General features: G+C 35.0%; 1 protein-coding gene across 1 annotated transcript in view; it reads left to right on the forward strand.

The window, feature by feature from the left end:
• LOC134527366 (mediator of RNA polymerase II transcription subunit 24) overlaps positions 1 to 20,570 on the forward strand; it is a 154,688-nt gene that overhangs the window by 55,457 nt on the left and 78,661 nt on the right. Inside the window, exons 7-10 of the mRNA XM_063359987.1 lie at positions 4,623 to 4,776; positions 5,576 to 5,768; positions 7,667 to 7,811; positions 15,063 to 15,296. Of these exons, the coding sequence (XP_063216057.1) occupies positions 4,623 to 4,776; positions 5,576 to 5,768; positions 7,667 to 7,811; positions 15,063 to 15,296 (726 nt within the window). The remainder of the gene's footprint in view (positions 1 to 4,622; positions 4,777 to 5,575; positions 5,769 to 7,666; positions 7,812 to 15,062; positions 15,297 to 20,570) is intronic.

A 20,570-nucleotide genomic window follows, 5' to 3' on the forward strand; every position in this document is an offset into this window, starting at 1 on the left:
GAGTTTTCACAACACGATTTGTATGCAAGCGATGAAAAAACCATTTTATTTTGTTTTTGTAATGTGTCTGTGACATGGGACCGCAAAGATACGTGTGCGAAGCATATTGGCAGTGAAAAACATAAGAAACGGGCAACAGAAAGTGTGAATAACTTAGTGAGCGTAGCCTACTTACTGTGTTGTTTTTAATATTCATTCATTTATTTTAAGTTAACTTTCATTTAAAATATTGTTTGCTGTGTTGATTAAGTGTTGTAATAATATTTTGAAGCGGTAAGTTACAGTAAGCAGTTTGCCAATGGTTTGAAGTGAACAATTCAGTGAGTACAGAAATAACTTCATACTTCTCCAAATACTGGACATTCAATTTTAATTATACCTCTTTAAATGTCATCTTTTTAATATTAAGTAGTTAGTATTTGGTGTGTATTAAGTGTTAAAACGTTAAAACAATTTTCACGACACTTGAGATATGAAATTGGTATTACTGTTATCCATTTTGGTAGTCAAAATAACCTCCCTTTCAGAGAAAAATAACACCGATTTTCCAGAAAAATAACCTCGAATTCTGTGAACAAATAAACACGAAAAGTGCATACCCCTAGGTATAGATTAAGCGCAGGTATTTAATATTACAAATTTTTGTTAATTTTTTTTACTTTTAACTACTCTATAGTACAAATTTTGATGTTTTAAGTACTTGCATTCAAAGTAATTGATAAGAATTTATATATGTTGTATTTATTAGGCTACTTAACAATTTTAACAGGCAGCATTTACATAAATAATGGTAGTAGGCTAACCTGAGACTATATATAGTCTCTGTTATGGCTCATTCTTACTAAAAAAACATGACTAGCTATGGCTGAGATTTTGGCAATGAAAGAAATTAGAGAAAAGTAATACCTGCATCATCTAAACATGTTTGACATGTTTGAGGGTGTTCATCAATTTTACGTGTCATATGTGTCAAAACGTACAATATCACCATATCTCGAGAGCAGTTTTGTGCCTGACTGCATAATTTGTGTTTTTAAACTGAAGGAAGGAAAAGAATCGCAAGAGAAGTGATTACTTATCTATCAGGTAATGTGAAGGGTGATGTACTAAATAACACTGGTCAAAAGTGATGTAAGTGTTTATTGGTAGGGTGAGTAGTTTTTCAACTAAGCTGACTAGATGCAGGTAGTATAAATTCCTAAGCTTGAAGGGAAGTTAGACAGACATAGAAATCTATATCTCCTGACAAACTCATATCACCGTGAAAGGTATATCCGTGGTTATACGAGTCATTCAAGAAAACCCCTCCCTATATAACAAGCCCAGACATGTATGTCATCACCTCCACTAAAATTATGAATAGCTCAGTCTGTTGCTAGCATTTGTCCGAAGGGAAAATCAAACAATTGAGTTTTGTTATGATTTATGACTGTCTAACACAGTTGCTCTCTATTTGTTTCAGAATAAACTTTTAAACTTTTTGAAGCGGAGATTAAAGAGAGCTGCCACAAATATATTATAATTTTCATATGGGTCTAGTGCACAATATAAACACAAGAAGAACTTTCTGAAATTGTGTCACCACAAGAAAGATTTAAGACCAAATAATGACTCCAAGAAGACTCCATGATTGGGCAAAAGAAAACATTTTTGGTTATAACTTTACCCTTGCTACGCATGAAGAGTACTTTGCAACAGAATTCTTGACAAATAGGTTTAGCTCTTCATGTACCATTCCTGGTACCATAAAACTACATCCTTTAATATCAGTAGAGAGAGGGTAAAATTAAAGTTTTAGCAATATCTTTTTCTTTTTCTGAAACCTAGGTTGAGAGTGTTCTGTAGAGCTGTAGCAAACCGTATGTATTCGTTACTGAGTAACGGGTGCGGCATCTAGTAACGAGTAACGAAACGTTACACACGAATGCATTTCGTTACTCGCATCTTTCGTATGTTTTACGCATGCGCGCGCTTATTCGTTACAAAGAACGATGTTTGTTTATTAATAAAAGTATAATTTGGAAATTCATCGTCCAAGTTTTTACTTTTATTAAAGGTATTGTGTGTGTAGACAAAGTTTTAGATTGGAACAGAAACAACGTAAGAAAGTATTTTTTACAAATTAGAAATATGTATGTTTTTGTTTTTTATTATCGCGTATTTTCACGTTTTATGTTCTTATCTTAAATGATATATTATAATAAAGCCGCTCTAATGAGATTTAATTGTTTCTTGGTTAACAAAAGCTGTTAATTATCAAATATTTAAATTGTTTATATTCAATTTATTATTATTTACGCGACGTCATACTGTAAGCGTACGAAATACGACTCGATTCGTTGCTGTTAGATAACATAGCATGTTATGCGGTATCAGAAGTAACGAGTAACGATACGAAAGTAACGAGTACTAATTGTTATAGTAACGAATACATACGGGTACACTTTTTTTCGTTACTTTTACACCTCTAGTGTTCTGTGGCATCTAAGGACATACTTGTTCTAAGTGAGCTATTTGGTTACATCGTAGCAGTTTACAGTGACAGATGGTGGCTGGCTTATTTTTTGGCATAAGACGAAAAGGCACATGGAATCAAACTGACATTTTTACACCCTGCAGGATCATCTCCATCCATCTTTTCTTATCTCACAGTATTCAAAGAGAAATAAAGGCACTTCAATACAGCCTACTTGTATCATTTATATAAGTGCTACCTGTTACGTTTGGTTAGCAGCATATAAATGTAAATTTAAATTCTTGTGTAAATTTATATTCTTATAAATGTCTTTGTATGCGAGTACTTAAATGTGGTTAAAAGGAAATAAATGAACAAAAATTGCTACTATTAAATACCTTTTCTTAATGTATACCATAGATTTATGCTGCATGTTTAATGAACCCATAATGATTTTTAATAGGTAAAATAAAAATGGTGCAGCCATTTTTTTTGGAATTAAAAAAAAAATTTTAAATTATATCTTTTTGAGAAAACCAAATTTGGGATTTTCCATTATATATATTTTTTGTATTTTGTAATGAAGCAACCCCCTATTGAGTTATGTCATATGAAAGCCCATTAAAAAACTTTAAAATGAAACCAGTTTAAACTTTATAACATGAACCATTCCCGAATAGCAAATATTTTTCTAGATCAGAAACATGCAAAATTTGTGTTATTTTTAAAGTTGCTAAATTAATTGGGGAAAAACTACGCAAAAAACCTATAAAAAAATATTTTCCATTTTCTTCATGCAGGTAAACTATGAACAAAAAAATGATTGGAATCTAAGAGGGTCAGGTAGAATGTATGCTGATTTGATATGGAATCACCCGTTCTTGAACATTACTTGGAATAAAAGAGGACCTCAGAAATAAGATGTCAAATACTGTTATTTATGAAGGTTTTTTTTCCTTCAGAAAAATGAACATTTTTAAATAAAAGAGTGTTTGGTTAAATATTGTTAATGTGCAATAATATTGTGTATTATTGGTTGTCATTATCCTGCTAAATTTTCAAAGGTTGTAATTAGTGATGGGATTTTCGATATTTCGATACATCGATAGTCGATACCTTCGATACTTAATGGTATCGCAAAGTATCGAGTATCGAAACTGTAAGTTCGATACAGTTTTTCGATACCGGAATGATTGTTCATTTGTATTGAATTAAGTTTTGAGTCGCCATCGTACAAAATACAACTACTTCTAGAACAGCTTATTAGCCCTAATTATAACCAATAGGCTTACATCAGAATAAATTATAATTATATAAGTCGTTACTGCAACTTGCCAATAGTAAACAAATGGTAAAGAAAGGTTAAGTTGTTTTTGTTTCGTGTTCAAGAAGTTACGTTTTTCGTACGTAACACTTCTGACATTGAATTCACAGTAAATTTAAAAAAAAAAAAAAATGTAGAAATATTGAGCACTTAAAATTAACATTAATTGACTCCACTCGCAATCCGTCGCAATAGTAACAATAACACGTCTAGTAATAACAGTCAACATCATAGAGTAAGTACGTGTCTCGTCTCTCGTGTATGGTAAGTACCAGAGATTTGTGTCGATATTATGAATGTTTTCAATTGCCGCGGTCGTATAGTGACGTAAATTGGCGCCACCAGCGCGAACTATCATTGTTTTCGGCAATTTTATTTAAGAGCTTGTTATCTTTATTCACATTTGTTCGCGGTAAAAAAAAGTGTACTGGAAAATAAAGGGCTAACTCTCTTGAAGAGAGTTTTTATTTGGCTTCTATTTTTTATATTGATTTTTATACTCAAGTCTTTGAAGTTGTTTGCAGTTTGTATTTTTGTAATAAAGAGGGAATTTATATTGTTTAAAACTAATTTATGTTATTTGTAATAGTTGTTACTTAATGGGAAAATATTTTTCCCTTGAGTATCGAAAGTATCGAAAGTATCGAACTGAAAAAACAATACAGAATCGAGTATCGAAAGTGTGGTATCGTCCCAACTCTAGTTGTAATTAAATAGTCTTTGTTATTTAGTGACACCCTAGTGTTGTTCCATAGACAATAACACCATAAGAAATACAGAAGTAGAGTTTGGAATGTTTGGCTGGTAAGCAACTGTACTGCATTTGTTGGGAAATATTTACAGGGCTACAGTACATCCCGCTTGTATTGTGAGATAATTCGTGCGTGTCTCATGAGCTTGAATGATATGATGGGCACCAACGAGGAGTCAAATTGGGGAGCTTTTCTCTTCTTGAAAGTACCACATATACTGAGGCAACTTCACTTCACTCTTAAAGGTAAAAACTTGTTATCAATATGTAAATGTTAATTTGATTAATATTGCCAAAATCATTTTGTAAATGCTTAGTACTGCTGCCAACTGAACCAAACTAATCTGATTGTGCAAATTAATCTCCTTCTGATCTCAAGTGGTATCGTTGTCAGCGTACCAATATTTGAACTAGAGCTGTGTGGTTGTGAGTTTTATGGTTGGTTTGATTTTGGTTTGATTTAACATTGGTTCCGGGTCTAATAAGAGTAAGAAAGCACGAAGGCTTAAGGAGAGTAAGGAGACGGGATCTCTAAGAACAGAGTGGGCCCCAAACCACTCAGGGCTCGAAATTTAAGTCATGGCAGGCTGTTGGAATTCAGTTCATGGTCATCACCACATGTGATAAGGTGGCTAGAAACAGGAAAAACCTGGAGAAATCAGGGAATTTTCAGCAATAGGGAAAAGTGAGGTAATATCTTAGGTAGTCAGGAAGTATGTGTAATAATTGGGTTAATGAGAAATTAAAGTTATAGCAGAGTCTTATTATGATTTTTATTAGTTTCACATACATATCCTTTCTTTCCCCTTTTGAACCTGTATCCAAGTATTACCGACATAAGAACAGTAAAATAATTGATAGTTGCCTGTTGCAACAGTGAAATGTAATATGCCTATGAGTCACGATTTTGAATTTTTATAGTTATTGGTGACTAACTAATATCAGTGTTCAGGCAATTTTATTCCCAAACCTGGAAAAGTAATGGTTGTCTAGCCACGTTGCGTGAGAGTGTGCGGGAAAGTTAAGGAGTGAATGTTCCCTGCAGGCGAGAGCGCGGAGGAAAAGCAGGAGTTCTCCCAGGATGTGGTGGATGCCTTCGACCTGCTGCTGCAGTACACGCCGTTGTTGGACGTGATGGACGTCAAGTGCAGCAGCAACTGCATCGAGTGTCTCCTGAACGAGCTGGTAAAGATCGGCCTTGTCAGCGAGACACACGTGGCTCAGTACAACGCCAAGAGGTGCGTGGTTGGCGTCTGCCATTGTTACAAAAAAATATCCTGTATTCAACAATAATTTCATATTTCATTTGACATTTCATATTAAATAATTTTTTTTTATTATTATTCATTACGAATAGGTACTCATTCAAAAAAAAATGAAAAAAGGAAGATTTTGTGAATTATTTGTATTTGTTTTCTGCAACATAATAAATACAATTTTTTTAATGTAAAACTAATATGCAATCTGTAATTAAGATTAAAATTGATTTAAAATTACTATTTTTATGCATATGATCAGTTGGATCAACAAAAATTATTCAAACTTAAAATTTTACACCACTATTATGCATTAAAGTTTCGTGGACTACTATGATTTGTGAGAGAAAGAAATTTCACCATATGTTTGAATTAGATTTTAAAAAATGTTTGATATTTGTGAATAATTTGATGTTAAATAACATAATCAATTTGTATAAAAAGGGTTTGCAGTAGCCTAGAAGATAAAATACGTTTTTACTTCTACAATTTGTAATTTGTGTAACCTTCAAGTAAAACAACCAGTTTGCTCAGTGGTTAGAGTTTCTGGCTGCGGTGTTGACAATATTTCACTCACAGAAAATTTCCTTCTGGGTTGAGGACTGTCATGTGTTGTCCACCTCCATGCTATGGAAGGCAATGGCGGACTACTGCAGTGTTGTCTTGCCTAGTACGCCCTAAACGCGCCACTGCCATCTCCCTATGGCTATGGCTGGGGTTCCCACCAGCCTCTGGGTCGATCAACTCATCTTCAAGTAAAGCAAGAAAGTAATTCTCGTATTAGCAGTAGTGGTTACACAAGTGGTTATAAAACCGGCTTTCGCTGGGGCAGTCGTGTAGCCCATTTCTTAGGATAAATGTATCATATAAAAATAGTGTGGAGTCATATGTAATAAAATCTTGCAAGAGTGAAAGAAAAAAAAAACTCAATTTATTGTGCCTAAATGAAGTTGCTGGTAATTTCGGGTCACCGAGTTAGTAAAATATTTTATTTAATGTGGCAGTAGAAAAAGTTTTTAAAGCACTGTTGTACACAGTTCATGTTTAAAAAGTAAATGAGTATGTGTAGATAAACTATCTCTGCTTGCAATAGGTATTGCCAGTTGCATGATATTCACACATATGATTCACAAGCTTCAGTTTGGTGTTAAAAAAAAATATTCCAGACTTGATTTTAGTGTGCCATGAATATTTTGTACATAGTGACCATATTTCTCTTGACAAGACTTAAATTGCAAGACCGAGGCTGGTTGTGTAGTTCGTGGGCAGTCATCAAATGTAGGTCTTTATGAGCTAGCCATTTGACTGCTAGGGTGGTTACACAGGAGGTGTGCATTTTTCTGGCCTTAGAGTATATTGAGGTACAGTAAAACCTTATTTAAAAAAATGTCAGGTAAGAAAATTTCCTGCATAATAAATTAAAAAAATTTGCACCTGTAAACACGTACAATTTTACCCCTTTAAAGAATTGTTTTCATGTTTGTAAGTTTAAATTTCTATGTACCTTGGGAAAATTTAAGGGATTTACTGTATGTAGCAGTTTTCTGGAGCAGATCAAAAAATTACTTTGATGTTCAGTTTTATGTAGAGGAAATGATGATGATGATGACATTATAAAGGTCAGGTCGCAGAATACTTGGGCATGTAGAAGCGAAATGTAGGGGCTGCTCCATTTACATGAGTGTACTCTGTCTTATATTGGCTGAGTTGAGCTGTGGGAACAATCCTGCTATGATAGATATCATATTGGCCGGACCTCATACCTGAGCAGTTCCTTTCTGGGCAGTGATTGGTCTATTGTGTTCTGCCATGTTGCTGGCCAGTTTCACTTCTGTGTTCCTGTTGTGTGAGGTCACGCATGTGTGAGGTTGCTGTTGTAGGGAGCCGGTAACTGCTGTGGTTCAGAGGCCAGAACCTTCTCAATCCACAACACAGAGCCTTGCTATTACCAAGGTCATTATAAGAGCAGATTCAACTCTTGCCAAGATTACGAAAACCCTGGACGCAGACTACGGGAAAGTACAGGTGTGTTGTTCCTTGTGCTTGTGCTAATGCTGAGGTTAATGGATCATCACCCTTCATGTTCTCACAGTTCAATTGCTTCCATTCTTCCCACCCTTTTTCCATTCCACTAATGTGACCACATAGTCCTTCAGCTATAACCTTACCTACCATTGACACCAGGAAAAATTTTCATCGGGTGTCACATAAGTTTAAAGGAACATTGCACATAATAATTTTCAGTTGTATTGTTTTTAGAGTATTAGTTATTTTATTTAAAAAAAATAATTAATTTTGATAGCCACGCATATGTAGATTTAAAAAAATACAACAGAAAGTCATACACAATGTAATACCCGATTTTCGATTTATCGGAACTAGTGATGGTTCGAATCCCATTTTTCTCGAATTCGAATCTCAAATCCGAATCCCAAACAGTACCTCGAATCCACCCCTCGAATCCGAATCCAGTTCTCAAGGGTTAATTATAAAATAATTTATAAGTTAAGAGAAAAAATTAAACATTATGCAGGATTATTTAACCCTTTAAATTTTTATTTAAAAAAACAAGGATTTTGACACGGTCTGGATCAAGAAGATTCCGTTTTTGGTCACATATGTTTCCTGCAGTGCTGAACAAACGTTCAGAGAACACTGTCGCAGGTGGTGAACACAAATATTTTTTGGACAGTTTATGTAGCCTGGGTGAACACGCAGACAGTTTTCCAGTATTCGAGAATGTTTATTTCTGGGTTAACTGTAGGATCACTTAAGAATCTGGTCACTTCATCAATTGCTGTAGAATCCGACTTGGTGGATTTAAGGCATTCAGGCATTATCTGTGAGTACAGTGATTCATGTATCCACGGAAATCTGAAAACGAAATTCAACATCCGACGGAACAATATTTTGTAGTTACCAACTATTTTTTTTTTTAAGTTTTAATATAGGGATGGGGCGAATCCTGATTTCCTCGAATCCGAATCCTAACTCGAATCCTCGACTGGAATTGCCGAATCTCGTACCCAAACCCGAATCTTTTAATAGATGATGTCCACATATCTAATGTAAGTGAGATGTATTCTGCTTGCACTAAAAGTCCCTTGACTTTATCACATGTAGTTTGGTACATTTCTGGTATAAGTGTATATAAAGACAACAATTTTTTCTTGAGAAATTTCAGTTTTAGTACAGATTAGCGGTTAGGATTTTTTCTATAAATAAGCTAGAGGTCTGCGAGCCTAAGAATTTTACTTCGAGCCGAGCTCGAGCTTTTGTGGTACAGTTACACTTTTGGGAAATTATTTTTATCTTAAACTTAGTATCATGTTTGAATAAAGTATTAAAATGAAGTGGGCTTATTAATTTTGGGTAACTATTTACAGAGTGTGTTTACATTTTGCACTGCTAGAAAAAAAATAACATTTTTTTTCATTGAATCTTACCTGTTTCCATTGGTTCATTAGTAACTGATATCATCCAACTAACATAACCAAGTATATGTTTGTGTAAGTGTAACATATCTTTGGAAAAATTTCACCCTTGTCAATTTTTCTGGAGACCTTACTGAGCTTCAACAAACTTAGCACCAAAAATCATGTTGTTTGAAAAGTACATTCACATTGTTTCAACATTTCCACTTTTCAGCACAATAATTCTGAGAGATTGTCACAGAGTATTAAATTCTGTTTAATCTATCATTCAGAACAATAATTTGTTCTGCACGTTCAGGAGTTAAATTAGCTCTACGATTGGAGATAGTTTTTCCAGCAGAAGAGAAGCGTCTCTCGCTGGCAACCTGCTTGGCTGGAATGCTTTAGTAAAATTGCTTAACCTCAAAATTAGTGTCATAAATATCTGTAACTGGTCATTAAAGTTTAATCAATTGAAAGTAATAAAAATAAAAACATTTTACTTCATTCAATTTACACTTGCAAAAAAAACATACACACAATAAACCTACATGGAAATTAAAGTCTTTTTCAATATCCTGAAGTCTGAAATATGTTTACTCATGTCATTAAATGTAGAGCTGTGCTGTATTGAAGAAGCCGATTTTGCCAATATTTAGTTGAATCGGCATTTCTGCCGACTTCCGATACAGTACGCTCGTTAATTTTCGGCCGATATTACTGAAAAACGAAAGAGACTGCCATAACCTAAAAATCCACGAGAACCATTTTCACTTTTCGTAGTAGTACTGCATTCTTTCAGATCGCATTATTTCTTAGCAACATGTGCCAACCGTACATATCAAAGTTTAACATCCTTTTTTTTTTAACAATGTTTTTTAATTTAATATGTCATAAATAAATAATACATTACATTCATGGTAAATATACATCTCAGTTGTTACGGTAACTATAGTGCAAATATGGTAGCTATCGTGCTTCTGTAGTAATTGTGGTATTCTACAAAGAATCTTGTTCTTTTTATGGTAATTATCTTAAAATAACTATTGGGTTTGTACTGTAGTTATGGTACATCATCCATATTTCTCGTATGTTGTTGTTCATTTGTCTTTTCTTCATATTTACGGACGCCATTATTTGAGACAGGAAGTTTCAGAAAAAATTTTAACGGACATTATATCACACATTTAATGGCGTAAATCATAGAGTAAATAAAGTAAATGACGAGACCTCGGGCAATTTAAACGCTTTATACGGAAATACCTACCATGCGGGACCTCGTAAGCGAGTTTTACTGTATTTTTTTCCCCGTAAATAGTAAAAACCGAATCCTTTGACGAATCCTATATCAGACCCGCCGAACCTTCGAATCCCTAGGATTCGGCGGATTCGGCGGATATTGGATTCGGTCGCCCCATCCCTAGTTTTAAATTTGTTTAAAGTCCCAAATGAAGGTAAACGCTTTCCTGAAATATTTAATGGAAACTGAAAGGCGCCATCTTGGCTTGAATGGTTTTAGGCCATAAGAAATATTGTTGTGCGTCTTTTAAAATTAAGCCTCAATAAAGCATAGTGATTAATATGCCCGAAGACGGGTGTTTTCTCTAGTTTACCCATTAAAGTTTTTTATATTAATATTCGTTATTTTTTATGTTGCTCAAAATGATTGGCTAACAAATTCATTGGTTGGCCATCATGGAATTCTCAGATAATACATATTTTAACGTTGGTAGTCTACACAAACCAAACTTGGTCCTAAAAAAATTCATAAATAGAACGTGTATCAGAATATTTAAAATTGAATTGCGATTAAAATAATAATTGTATAATGTATTAATTTATGTCATTAATTATTTCATTGTTATTACTACATGTGCGACCGTAACTTGTGATGAAAGTCGGCATTATTGTTTTATTACTAAGTAACAGATTTCTCAGTAAAGTTATTTAAAAAAAAAACAAGATTCATATTTAGTCTAGATCCTAAATGTGCTTTATTTTATTTTTTAGCATATTCTGAGAATACATATGTGATTTATGCCTTATTTAATGCTAATTTAGCGACAATGCATCCATGTTCATGAATATAAAGTAAGTTTCCCAAATCAGTACATGCTTCATAATTTTTTTTATATAATAACGAATTAAAAGTACAATACAGTAGAACCTCGTTAATCCGTGATGCACTAATTCGGGAATCGGATAATCCGGGACGATTTAAAAGAGAAGAAAAAAAAGAAGTAAAAATTGTCAGCGCTTAAAATTAACGTCACGCGGGCCGGCGGCCGGCAAACACTACAAGCCATCGCGTGGGCCGCCAAACTCTGCAACGCTGTTTGTACGGACCCTTTGTGTCGCCCCCCTTTCAGCTGTCACATTTGTCACTCTTTAAACTTGAGGGGGATGTCCTGACTTCTGCTTCCCGTCTCCCTTTGTTTGTTTCCACCCACCAACGCACGGCAGGCGCCTGGCGAGTGACGTGTCTGGCTGGTATTCGGCTGTACGAAGGGCGGGGGAGGGGGGAGGGCATGCAAGGTCAGCACGATCTTATCTTTCTCTCTTCAGCTGTTGTAAATGACCGTGAACTAATGGCTAGGCAGTGCTGTATTTTTTTAAGCCGAGACACTAATTCGAAGACAGCCGGCCCTTACCGTGAACTGCCTTAACCCAGCTGCACGCCGGTGTCTGAGAAGCTTGACAAGACCTTCCGGGCTTTTAATCGCTAGTCCGTGAAATTCGTTAATCCGTGATTATCTCGGTCCTGACCATCACGTATTAATGAGGTTCTACTGTACCTCAATAGGATGTGTTCCAAGGAAAACGTAAACAGGCCAAGTAAATTGTAAGCATTTAAGTTTTTAAAGTACTAAATTTACATCAACATTTTTCCTCGAATCCCGAATCTTTTCCCTCGAATTTCGAATCTTTCGAATACTAGAGATTCGGTGGGATTCGAGGATTCGAGGATTCGACCGGCCCATCCCTAATCTGAACATAATGCTATGGTTTTTACCAAAACTGTGGAAACTAAAATTTGGGGTTGCATTATAATTGCAAACTTGTAGCTTGCCATTGAAAATAGCTTAGTGTTGAAAAACTACACACACTGCCTGTAAACTGTGTCACTTATACCATTTTAGTCCAGGGCTTCTTGAACCTCTGCACAGGCGTGACAGGTGAGAGATGAGCGAAAAGCATGTCAATATACCATATAACTCCGAAATTGAAGTTGATACACCATAAAGCACCAAAATGCAACTACAGTGAAACCCCTTATTTACGTTACCGTTATTTACGTTTTCCCGTTATTTGCACTATATTCTTCAGGTCCCGTTTAGTTCCCATTTAGTCCAATACAATACTTTCCCGCGAATAACGTCTCAAAAATCGAATCCATCCCGCTATTTACGTCAGGTAACAACCATAAACAACCAGAAAATACTGTGGAGCTAGTAGGCCTAAAAGCATTGTGAAAAATGTAACGTTTATAGTCGGCAATGAACATTTTAAATCGCAAAATATACATATTTTATAACATGAAAAGTTGCTTTTATTTCTAAACATGTAATAATTTAAGCCTAGGCATGTAAAAGTACGAGTAATTATAGCAGGAGACAATCTAAAATGCATGAGGGAAAAACGTAAACAAACGAATGTATAAACGTGGCTGCTTGTAAGATCTGATACTGTATTTATGTCACAACTTAGCCGAAATACTGGTACGAGACATAAACTTCACAAGATAAAATGAGCAGAGTCTTGGTAACTGTTTTATACGTCTTTAATAATATCGAAAGTATTGTACAGTTGACACATATTTTTTAAACTAACCATTTATTTCTGGGGATCGTAAATAATTAATTATTGGTATCAAGACATCACGATAAACGTAAACTTAAACATGTCACGGCAGCGAGAAAACGGGTGCGTATACCAATAAACTGGTATTAGAACTGGATAAAATTGGTACACGGGAGGTGAAGCTTATATTTTTTTCCGCTAAGCTCGCGTCTATTGGCTGGCTGCTGATGGCAGGTCATGAGTCTGGGTGGAGCATAGAGTGAGTTATACTGCGCATGCGCCGCCACGTCGTAACAGCAGCTGACAGAGTACAATGACCTTTCTCCGTGTACGGCGCGCTATTGACGGTAAATTCAATCTATTTGCGGCCTTTTTTTTTTTTTTTTTTTAATTTTTACTGTGAGCAATGTGTATGTACCCCGTATTTGTTATAAACCCTGCCGGTTGCAACTGTATTTATAATTTGGAGAGGCAAATAATCTCCTTGAACAGCTAAAAAAGCAAGCAGAAGAAAATTTCAGATTTTTTTGTTAGGAAGTGATCAGAAAAATATTTTGGCTTTCATTCTTTTTTTTATTTTTGTCAAATGTTGTAAATTAATAATTGATTAAATACTAAAGTAAAATTTGTTGTTAGTGTGTTTGTACCTGCATTATAGTATGTGCTATTAAACAAAAGGAAAAAAAAAATTCTAAATAAGGTACTTAAACTGTACTCCTTTTTATACTTTTCCCTTTATTTACACTTTCCCGCTTTTTACACTTTTTTACTTTGTCCCCATGAAAAGTGCAAATAAGGGGTTTTGCTGTATGTACTATTGTGAAATTAATCAACATTTTAAATCAAAACTTAACTCATATCACAAAAATTTAATATTTAATATATGAAATTTAATGAATGTAATGTATTCAGCAAGAAGTTTAAATAAAAAAGTGTATACTAAGTTAAAGTTGATTAGAAAAATTTATTTTAATCTTTTTTGATCTTCCACTGTTTAAAGTAACTCATGTTTACATTACGACATTGGTAAATTTTTCATACAAGTATGTGCAAATTAATTTTTATTATTCCAAATGCATCATATATCAGTCAAAATGACACTGTTTTGGTAAAATAAGTATCATAAAACATTTGTGTGTCATATGTTGTCAATAATATGTTATCTTCATGAATAAATAGAATTCATAAAATCTAAAAACAATAATACCAAAATCTTCTGTTTCAAGAACTAAATTGGCTTAAAAATAAACCATTAAATCTTATCTCTAACCATGAATTTTTTTGAACTCACCTCTTAGTAACCTCGTTGTCAACAAAATGTTAAACTCAACCAAAATTGTGAGCAAGTCTATAAGTATTCATCTTTAAGTATCTAACCTATCATATCATACCACAAACTCCGTAACATTTGTAAAATATTGATTTTATATTGTTATTTCGCAACGTATTTATAACGTATTAGAAAAGCCACATAGCAATGTGTCGTGCTGTTCAATACTACTGTTAGCCAAACAAATGGTAATCAGCTCTCTCTTTCGCTTTCTCACTTTCTCTCTCTTTTCAAATGCCATGGAAATGTTTGCACTCGCTGACATGGTGCAACACAAGCGCTAACTGAACGTTGCACCAAAAACTTGAATGGCGCGTGCAGTTCTCCCTACTTCCTGTTACATATTTCCGTTTCTTGATTTCCGTAGCATTCACAAAATTACTCCCACCAGATGCTGTATACTTAGAGCTAAGATATTACACATCAAAAATTGTTACATGTTGATTTTTTAATAATTATAGATATATACTTAAAAGGTTTATCACCTCATCAGATAACAAGAAGTGTTGTGTGTGAACAGATTATTCCATTAGTTCAGGTTAAATTGTCACTTCAAGTCAGGGTAACCAAGAATGGTGAGGAAATTTCAGAACTCCAATATTTAGTCATCTTCATTAACTGTAGGTCTGATGCAATCATCTTCAGGCAAATATCTGAATTTATTAAATTTAGTTTTAATTTTATTAATGTAGGTATTTAACTATATGTAAGAATCAACATTTTGTTTTTCAGGATGCACTGCTCAGTGTGCTCTGCCAGGTACTGACTGGCAAGAGCTTCGAACTGATCCTGTCTGTAGCCACCGTCGAGGGAAAGCTACGTACGTTCGTTACGAAGCTAATAAAGTTTAACGAGTGCAGCAAGCAGGTTGGGGGAGAGTCCGGAAAGACACCGCACACTCGAGCCTTGCTGTTTGACGTCTCGTTCCTCATGCTGTGTTCGATAGTGCAGACGTATGGGTCGGAGGTAGGGTTCGGCTACTTTCTTATTCTTATTATCTACTTAAATAGGACTGCTGTGACTTTATTGATTAGGATTTAGGAAAAGTTATGCAAATAAATGGTACATAATTTTTCTCTTGCTGGTACTAAGGTATTCCAAAACATGATGTATCAGTTCTACTTTTTTCTAAGTTCATGATTCGGTTCCAGTTATTAAAAATTGGTTCTTGGTTTATTTACTTCCACAGAATTTCCTGTCACATTAAAGATACAGTATGTTGATGTGTGTCTGTGTCTCGCATTCAACTACTGACATCTCTCTCCAACGCTGCAGCAATGGCCGCTCATCTTTATAAATGCATGAGTTCAGGCAGCTGCATCATCCCAATACATGCCCATCTCATGCTGCTGCCAGGGTGGCCACACACAGGGAAACCCTGGAAAACCGGGAAATTACAGGGAATATCATTTTGTAATGGTAAACCAGGAAAAATAAAGGGAATTAGTGATTTGACCCTGGAATTTTTTATTTTGCTGGTGGTAATTATTTTGTCAACTGTGAATTTGTTCATTATAGCAACATTTTCCGCCGTAAGATTGAAGGGCAACGTGCTAATCTCAGCATTTTTATAAGTGCTAATTAAATTTTACAATAAACGCTATTTAATTTATACTATCTTAAAAAATGCAGAATTTCCCACGTCGCACCGCGCATCGGCGACTTAGAAGTTGGTACAGATATTCCATTAATATAGTATTTGTACCATATGCCTGATAATAGTACAATACAACATGTGTAAGTAAGCAGACAGAATCAAATTAACAAACTGTATTTCTGGCCAGTGTACCATATTTTGGTGTACTGAATGTCGTATTTTTCGTGTATCTTGCGGAAGTAGCCGAACATTGCCGATCCATTTGTTCATAAGCACAATTGCCAGACATGACCGGTTTGTGCATGGTTTGTATGCTTAGTGGTTGTTTATTTTGCGTAATATATTATTGAACAGCAAGGTTTCACAAATTCCGAAGTGTATTCTGTGGTGAAGTGAAACTATAGCCTGGATTAGGTAGCGGGAGCACGGGCTGTGAATGTATAGGCCTAGTTATGTTGTGGTTGATGCTAGGGCTGGGCGATTTCACAGATTTCATTTCGATTCGATTCCGATTCAAATTACTGTAAAAAAATTGAAATTTCGATTCGATTCTTTAATTCTAGAGCAAATGCAATAGGTAAACAAGTGTAAAAAAATTTCTAACAATGTAGGCAAACATTTTTAGAATCATTACTTCGTGAAGTCCAAATGTCTGTGGTTAAAGCTATGGAATTTACTCTGCCGTCAATGTCTGTTGCCAGTTTTGTTTTTATTCTTTCAAGATGATGTTCATAAAGATCTGGAATTACACGCCTTACAAATGTTCTACGGTCAGGCATGCTATATTTTGGTTCAACCAGTGACATGAGGTCTTTAAAACCTGTATCTTGGACCATGCTGAATGGTTGAAGATCTGTTGCCAACATTTTGCCTATTGCACTGGTAATGGAAACTGCTCTGGGATGATCGTTTGGATATTTTTCTAGCCTAGAAAATGCAGCAATGTCTGCTGGACAATTTTCTGTTTGGGTACAGATGAAGATGGAAGTACCACTGATTTCATTTGAGATTGCAATTTTAAAAATTCGGAATATACGTCAGTGTGTTTTGCGAGATATTTAGCCATGCTGGTTGTGCTCCCATGAACTTGTTTAAGTTTGTTACCATATGTTTTGCATTTTGAATGCGTTTCTGACACTTTTTCGTAAAATTTCCAAACCGCACTTCGACCTTTAAATGCACCTTTCACGTTTTCACTCATTTCTACAATCAGCACAAAGATTGATTTCACACTAGAAACTCAACACGGTATTGGACGTGAGGATGTGACAAAAAAAAATAAACATGATGGATCATTTCTCATTTCCACAGTACTAACGCTCTTGCATTTTCCATTAATGTCGTCGGCATCTGTGATACTGCAGTGAAGGCATATATGTTAAGACAAAGAAAAAAAACACAACTACCACATGTGTAGCTATCAAACTTCCTCACTTAAAAAAACACATAAAAGCGGAACACGGAACCAAAACAAAGTGGTTATCACAGTAATAGTGCAACAACTGCACAGCTTCGATGGAAGAATCAGACTTTTTTATGTCCAAGCCGTGGTACTGAAGTCTGCCACCATTAGCGCTCAAGTTGCAGACAATTCGGCAGCCATTTTGTGGAAGTGTTGCGTGCACGTCGGTATCATATCTATGAAGCTAAGGTAGTGTTTATTTACCGCTTTCAGTGATTGAGGTTATATTCACAGCCCAGAAATGAAATTTATTGGACGATTGGTTCGTGGACTTTCCAATTGCATAATTAATGTGTTTCTCGGGCGTTTGTAATAAATATATTTTTTCCCCCATTTTGAACAAAATGAGTGTTGTTATTTATAGGATTGGAGGTAAATATTGCTTATGAATCATGAGTGTTTGGCAGAACCAATATTCGTAGATATGAAGAACGTCGCTAAATGGAATATTGGTTGAGGATTTACGTACATACAAAGTTTATGTGCAATTTAACGGAATGTGTGGAAATTGTCACCATGCAAATGACCTAGACAAAGTTCGAATTTTTTGAATCTTAATTTTAAAGAAGAAACAATTTCGATTATTTACGGAATCGAATCGAAATCAGAATTTTCGATTAATCGCCCAGCCCTAGTTGATGCGTTTTTGTGACAATTTGAATGTTTTGTGGAAACTTTGATAAGGTAAGCTTTTATTTTGTTTTTCAATTTTACAACTTATCAGTTTATTCAACAATTATAAAGCGTGGTTAAAAATTGTCATATAATAAGTAGAGGTGGGACGATACCACACTTTCGATACTCGATTCTGTATTGTTTTTTCAGTTCGATACTTTCGATACTTCGATACTTTCGATACTCTCGATACTCTTGATACTCTAGGGAAAAATATTTTCCCATTAAGTAACGATTATTACAAATAACATAAATTAGTTTTTAAATACATAATGTGTAAATAATTGCATCATATTAATGAAATATATGAATTCATCATTATATATACATACTATAATAAAACCACCAGAAATGTAAAATACAGTCCATAATCAAGTAAAGCTGACATGAGCAACAGTGGCCTTACAAAATGTTATGAAGTCCTTTCTTGGAGGGGGGAACAGTCACCAAGCCTAAATTAGAAATAAAAAAATTAGGCTATTGTAAAAGGAAAATCAGAAATTTTTGCTTGTTTGTTTCATTTTACAAACAACTTTATGCAACAGAACAATTTTCAATAAAATTTTAACTTGAGAAACGTAAAATAGAAAACAATCCGATCGTAAGAAAACAATAACAAACGGGTATATTCAGTTCAAAGATTAATGAATGCACATAATATGAGATCCGTGCCTTGGTAAAGCACGTGCACCATTTTCATAATCATTGCTAGTTTGCGCCACTAGATTCGCTTGGTGCTGGCCATAGGTGCTACTAGCGAAGTGCACAGTCTTTCTGATACTATCTATATCTATGGTGCGATAAAGTTATTTTCTTGCATTTGCAAAGGTAAACAATGAACGTTTTTCAAAATAAAAGCATTAATTAAAACGTAATTTATCAGGAGGAATATATCTAACAAAAAAATTTGTGAATTGTAGGACTTTTCCGCTTCGTAAAAACGTATGAGACGGGAAATTAATGATTTTATAAGTGTATGTTCCAGGAAAGTAAACCATTTATAAAAATATAGTGCTACTTTCGGCGGGACCAAAATTAATCGGCGTATGACACGGGAAAATGTATGAAATGGGAACGTATCATCGAGGTTCTACTGTAGTTGTATTTTGTACGATGGCGACTCAAAACTTAATTCAATAAAAATGAACAAATATTCCGGTATCGAAAAAATGTATCGAACTTACAGTTTCGATACTCGATACTTTGCGATACCGTCAAGTATCGAAGGTATCGAGGTATCGAAGTATCGAAAATCCCATCACTCATAATAAGACTAGCTGAAATGTCAATAGCACATCTTTTACTTTGTGTCTTGGTGGAGTTTGTTAAAACTAGAGTGCCACACGAGTGATTTTTTTTTCACAATAACACGGAAAAAAGTGCAGTAAATTGTGTCTGCCGCCGGTATTCAATTAAGTTTAACTTAGTTTAAAGATTTTTAATTTTCTTTAAAGGTTAGGCAAGTTAGACCTACATTGCATTTTAGTACTTATAGGCTTTTTAAGATTAATAAGAAATTAATTATAATTTTTCTTTTTGTAGAGCCAAGATGTCAACTCAAAATATACTATATCTGCATTTAAAGAAACATGGCAGTAGGGGGAGCACACGGGTTCTCGGGCACTGTAAACAATCAAACAGGTTGATGTGGCACCACGTGTCCGGTTGGGCATGGCATGGCCGGGAGCCACGTGGAGGGAATCCTCAGGTGGTTGTTGACGTCACGTGGAGCATCGTCTGCTCGTGCGACGGTATCTTGGTTCTAATTTAAGAAGCTAGGGAGCACTAGTGTCGCACGCAGCATTTATTTTTACAAGTACAAAAATGGAAGGTATCGCGGCGGCGGGGATTCGATCCGTCAACCTTTGGATTGGTAGTCAGCAATGCTAACCACACGGCCACTCAGGCCAGTTGGAAATAATATTTAAGATGTTGTATATATGCTTATAAAAATTTTGTTTTGTGTTGTGGAAGTTTTAAAAACGTATGTAGTCCGCCATGTTTATTTTTTTTATAGTACAAGGCGGGAAATTTAAAATATATTGTCGGCTGCTAGTCGGCCACCTAGTTAATTTTTTTATAGTACTAGGCGGGAAATTTAAACAAGCCGCATTGGCTGCTAGTCGGCCGCCGTGTTTATTTTTTTATAGTACTAGGCAGGAAATTTAAAATATATTGTCGGCTACTAGTCGGCCATCATGTAATTTTTTTATAGTACTAGGCGGGAAATTTAAAATATAGTGTCGGCTGCTAAACGGTCGCCATGTTAATTGTTTTATAGTACTAGGCAGGAAATTTAAAATATATTGTCGGCTGCTATGCGGCCACCATGTTAATTTTTTTCGTCAACATTGGAAGAAAAAATATTTTCGGTTGCTAGGAAGTATCCAAAACATCCAACTTTGAAAATAAAATAATTTTATATATGACAAATCAATTGCTGTAAGCCGCCATATTGTAGCACAGCATTCCAGGCCGCCATCTTGTAGCACAGCATACCAGGCAG

This window comes from Bacillus rossius, chromosome 1 (genome assembly GCF_032445375.1).
Source record: "Bacillus rossius redtenbacheri isolate Brsri chromosome 1, Brsri_v3, whole genome shotgun sequence".
Taxonomy (NCBI): Eukaryota; Metazoa; Arthropoda; class Insecta; order Phasmatodea; family Bacillidae; genus Bacillus; species Bacillus rossius.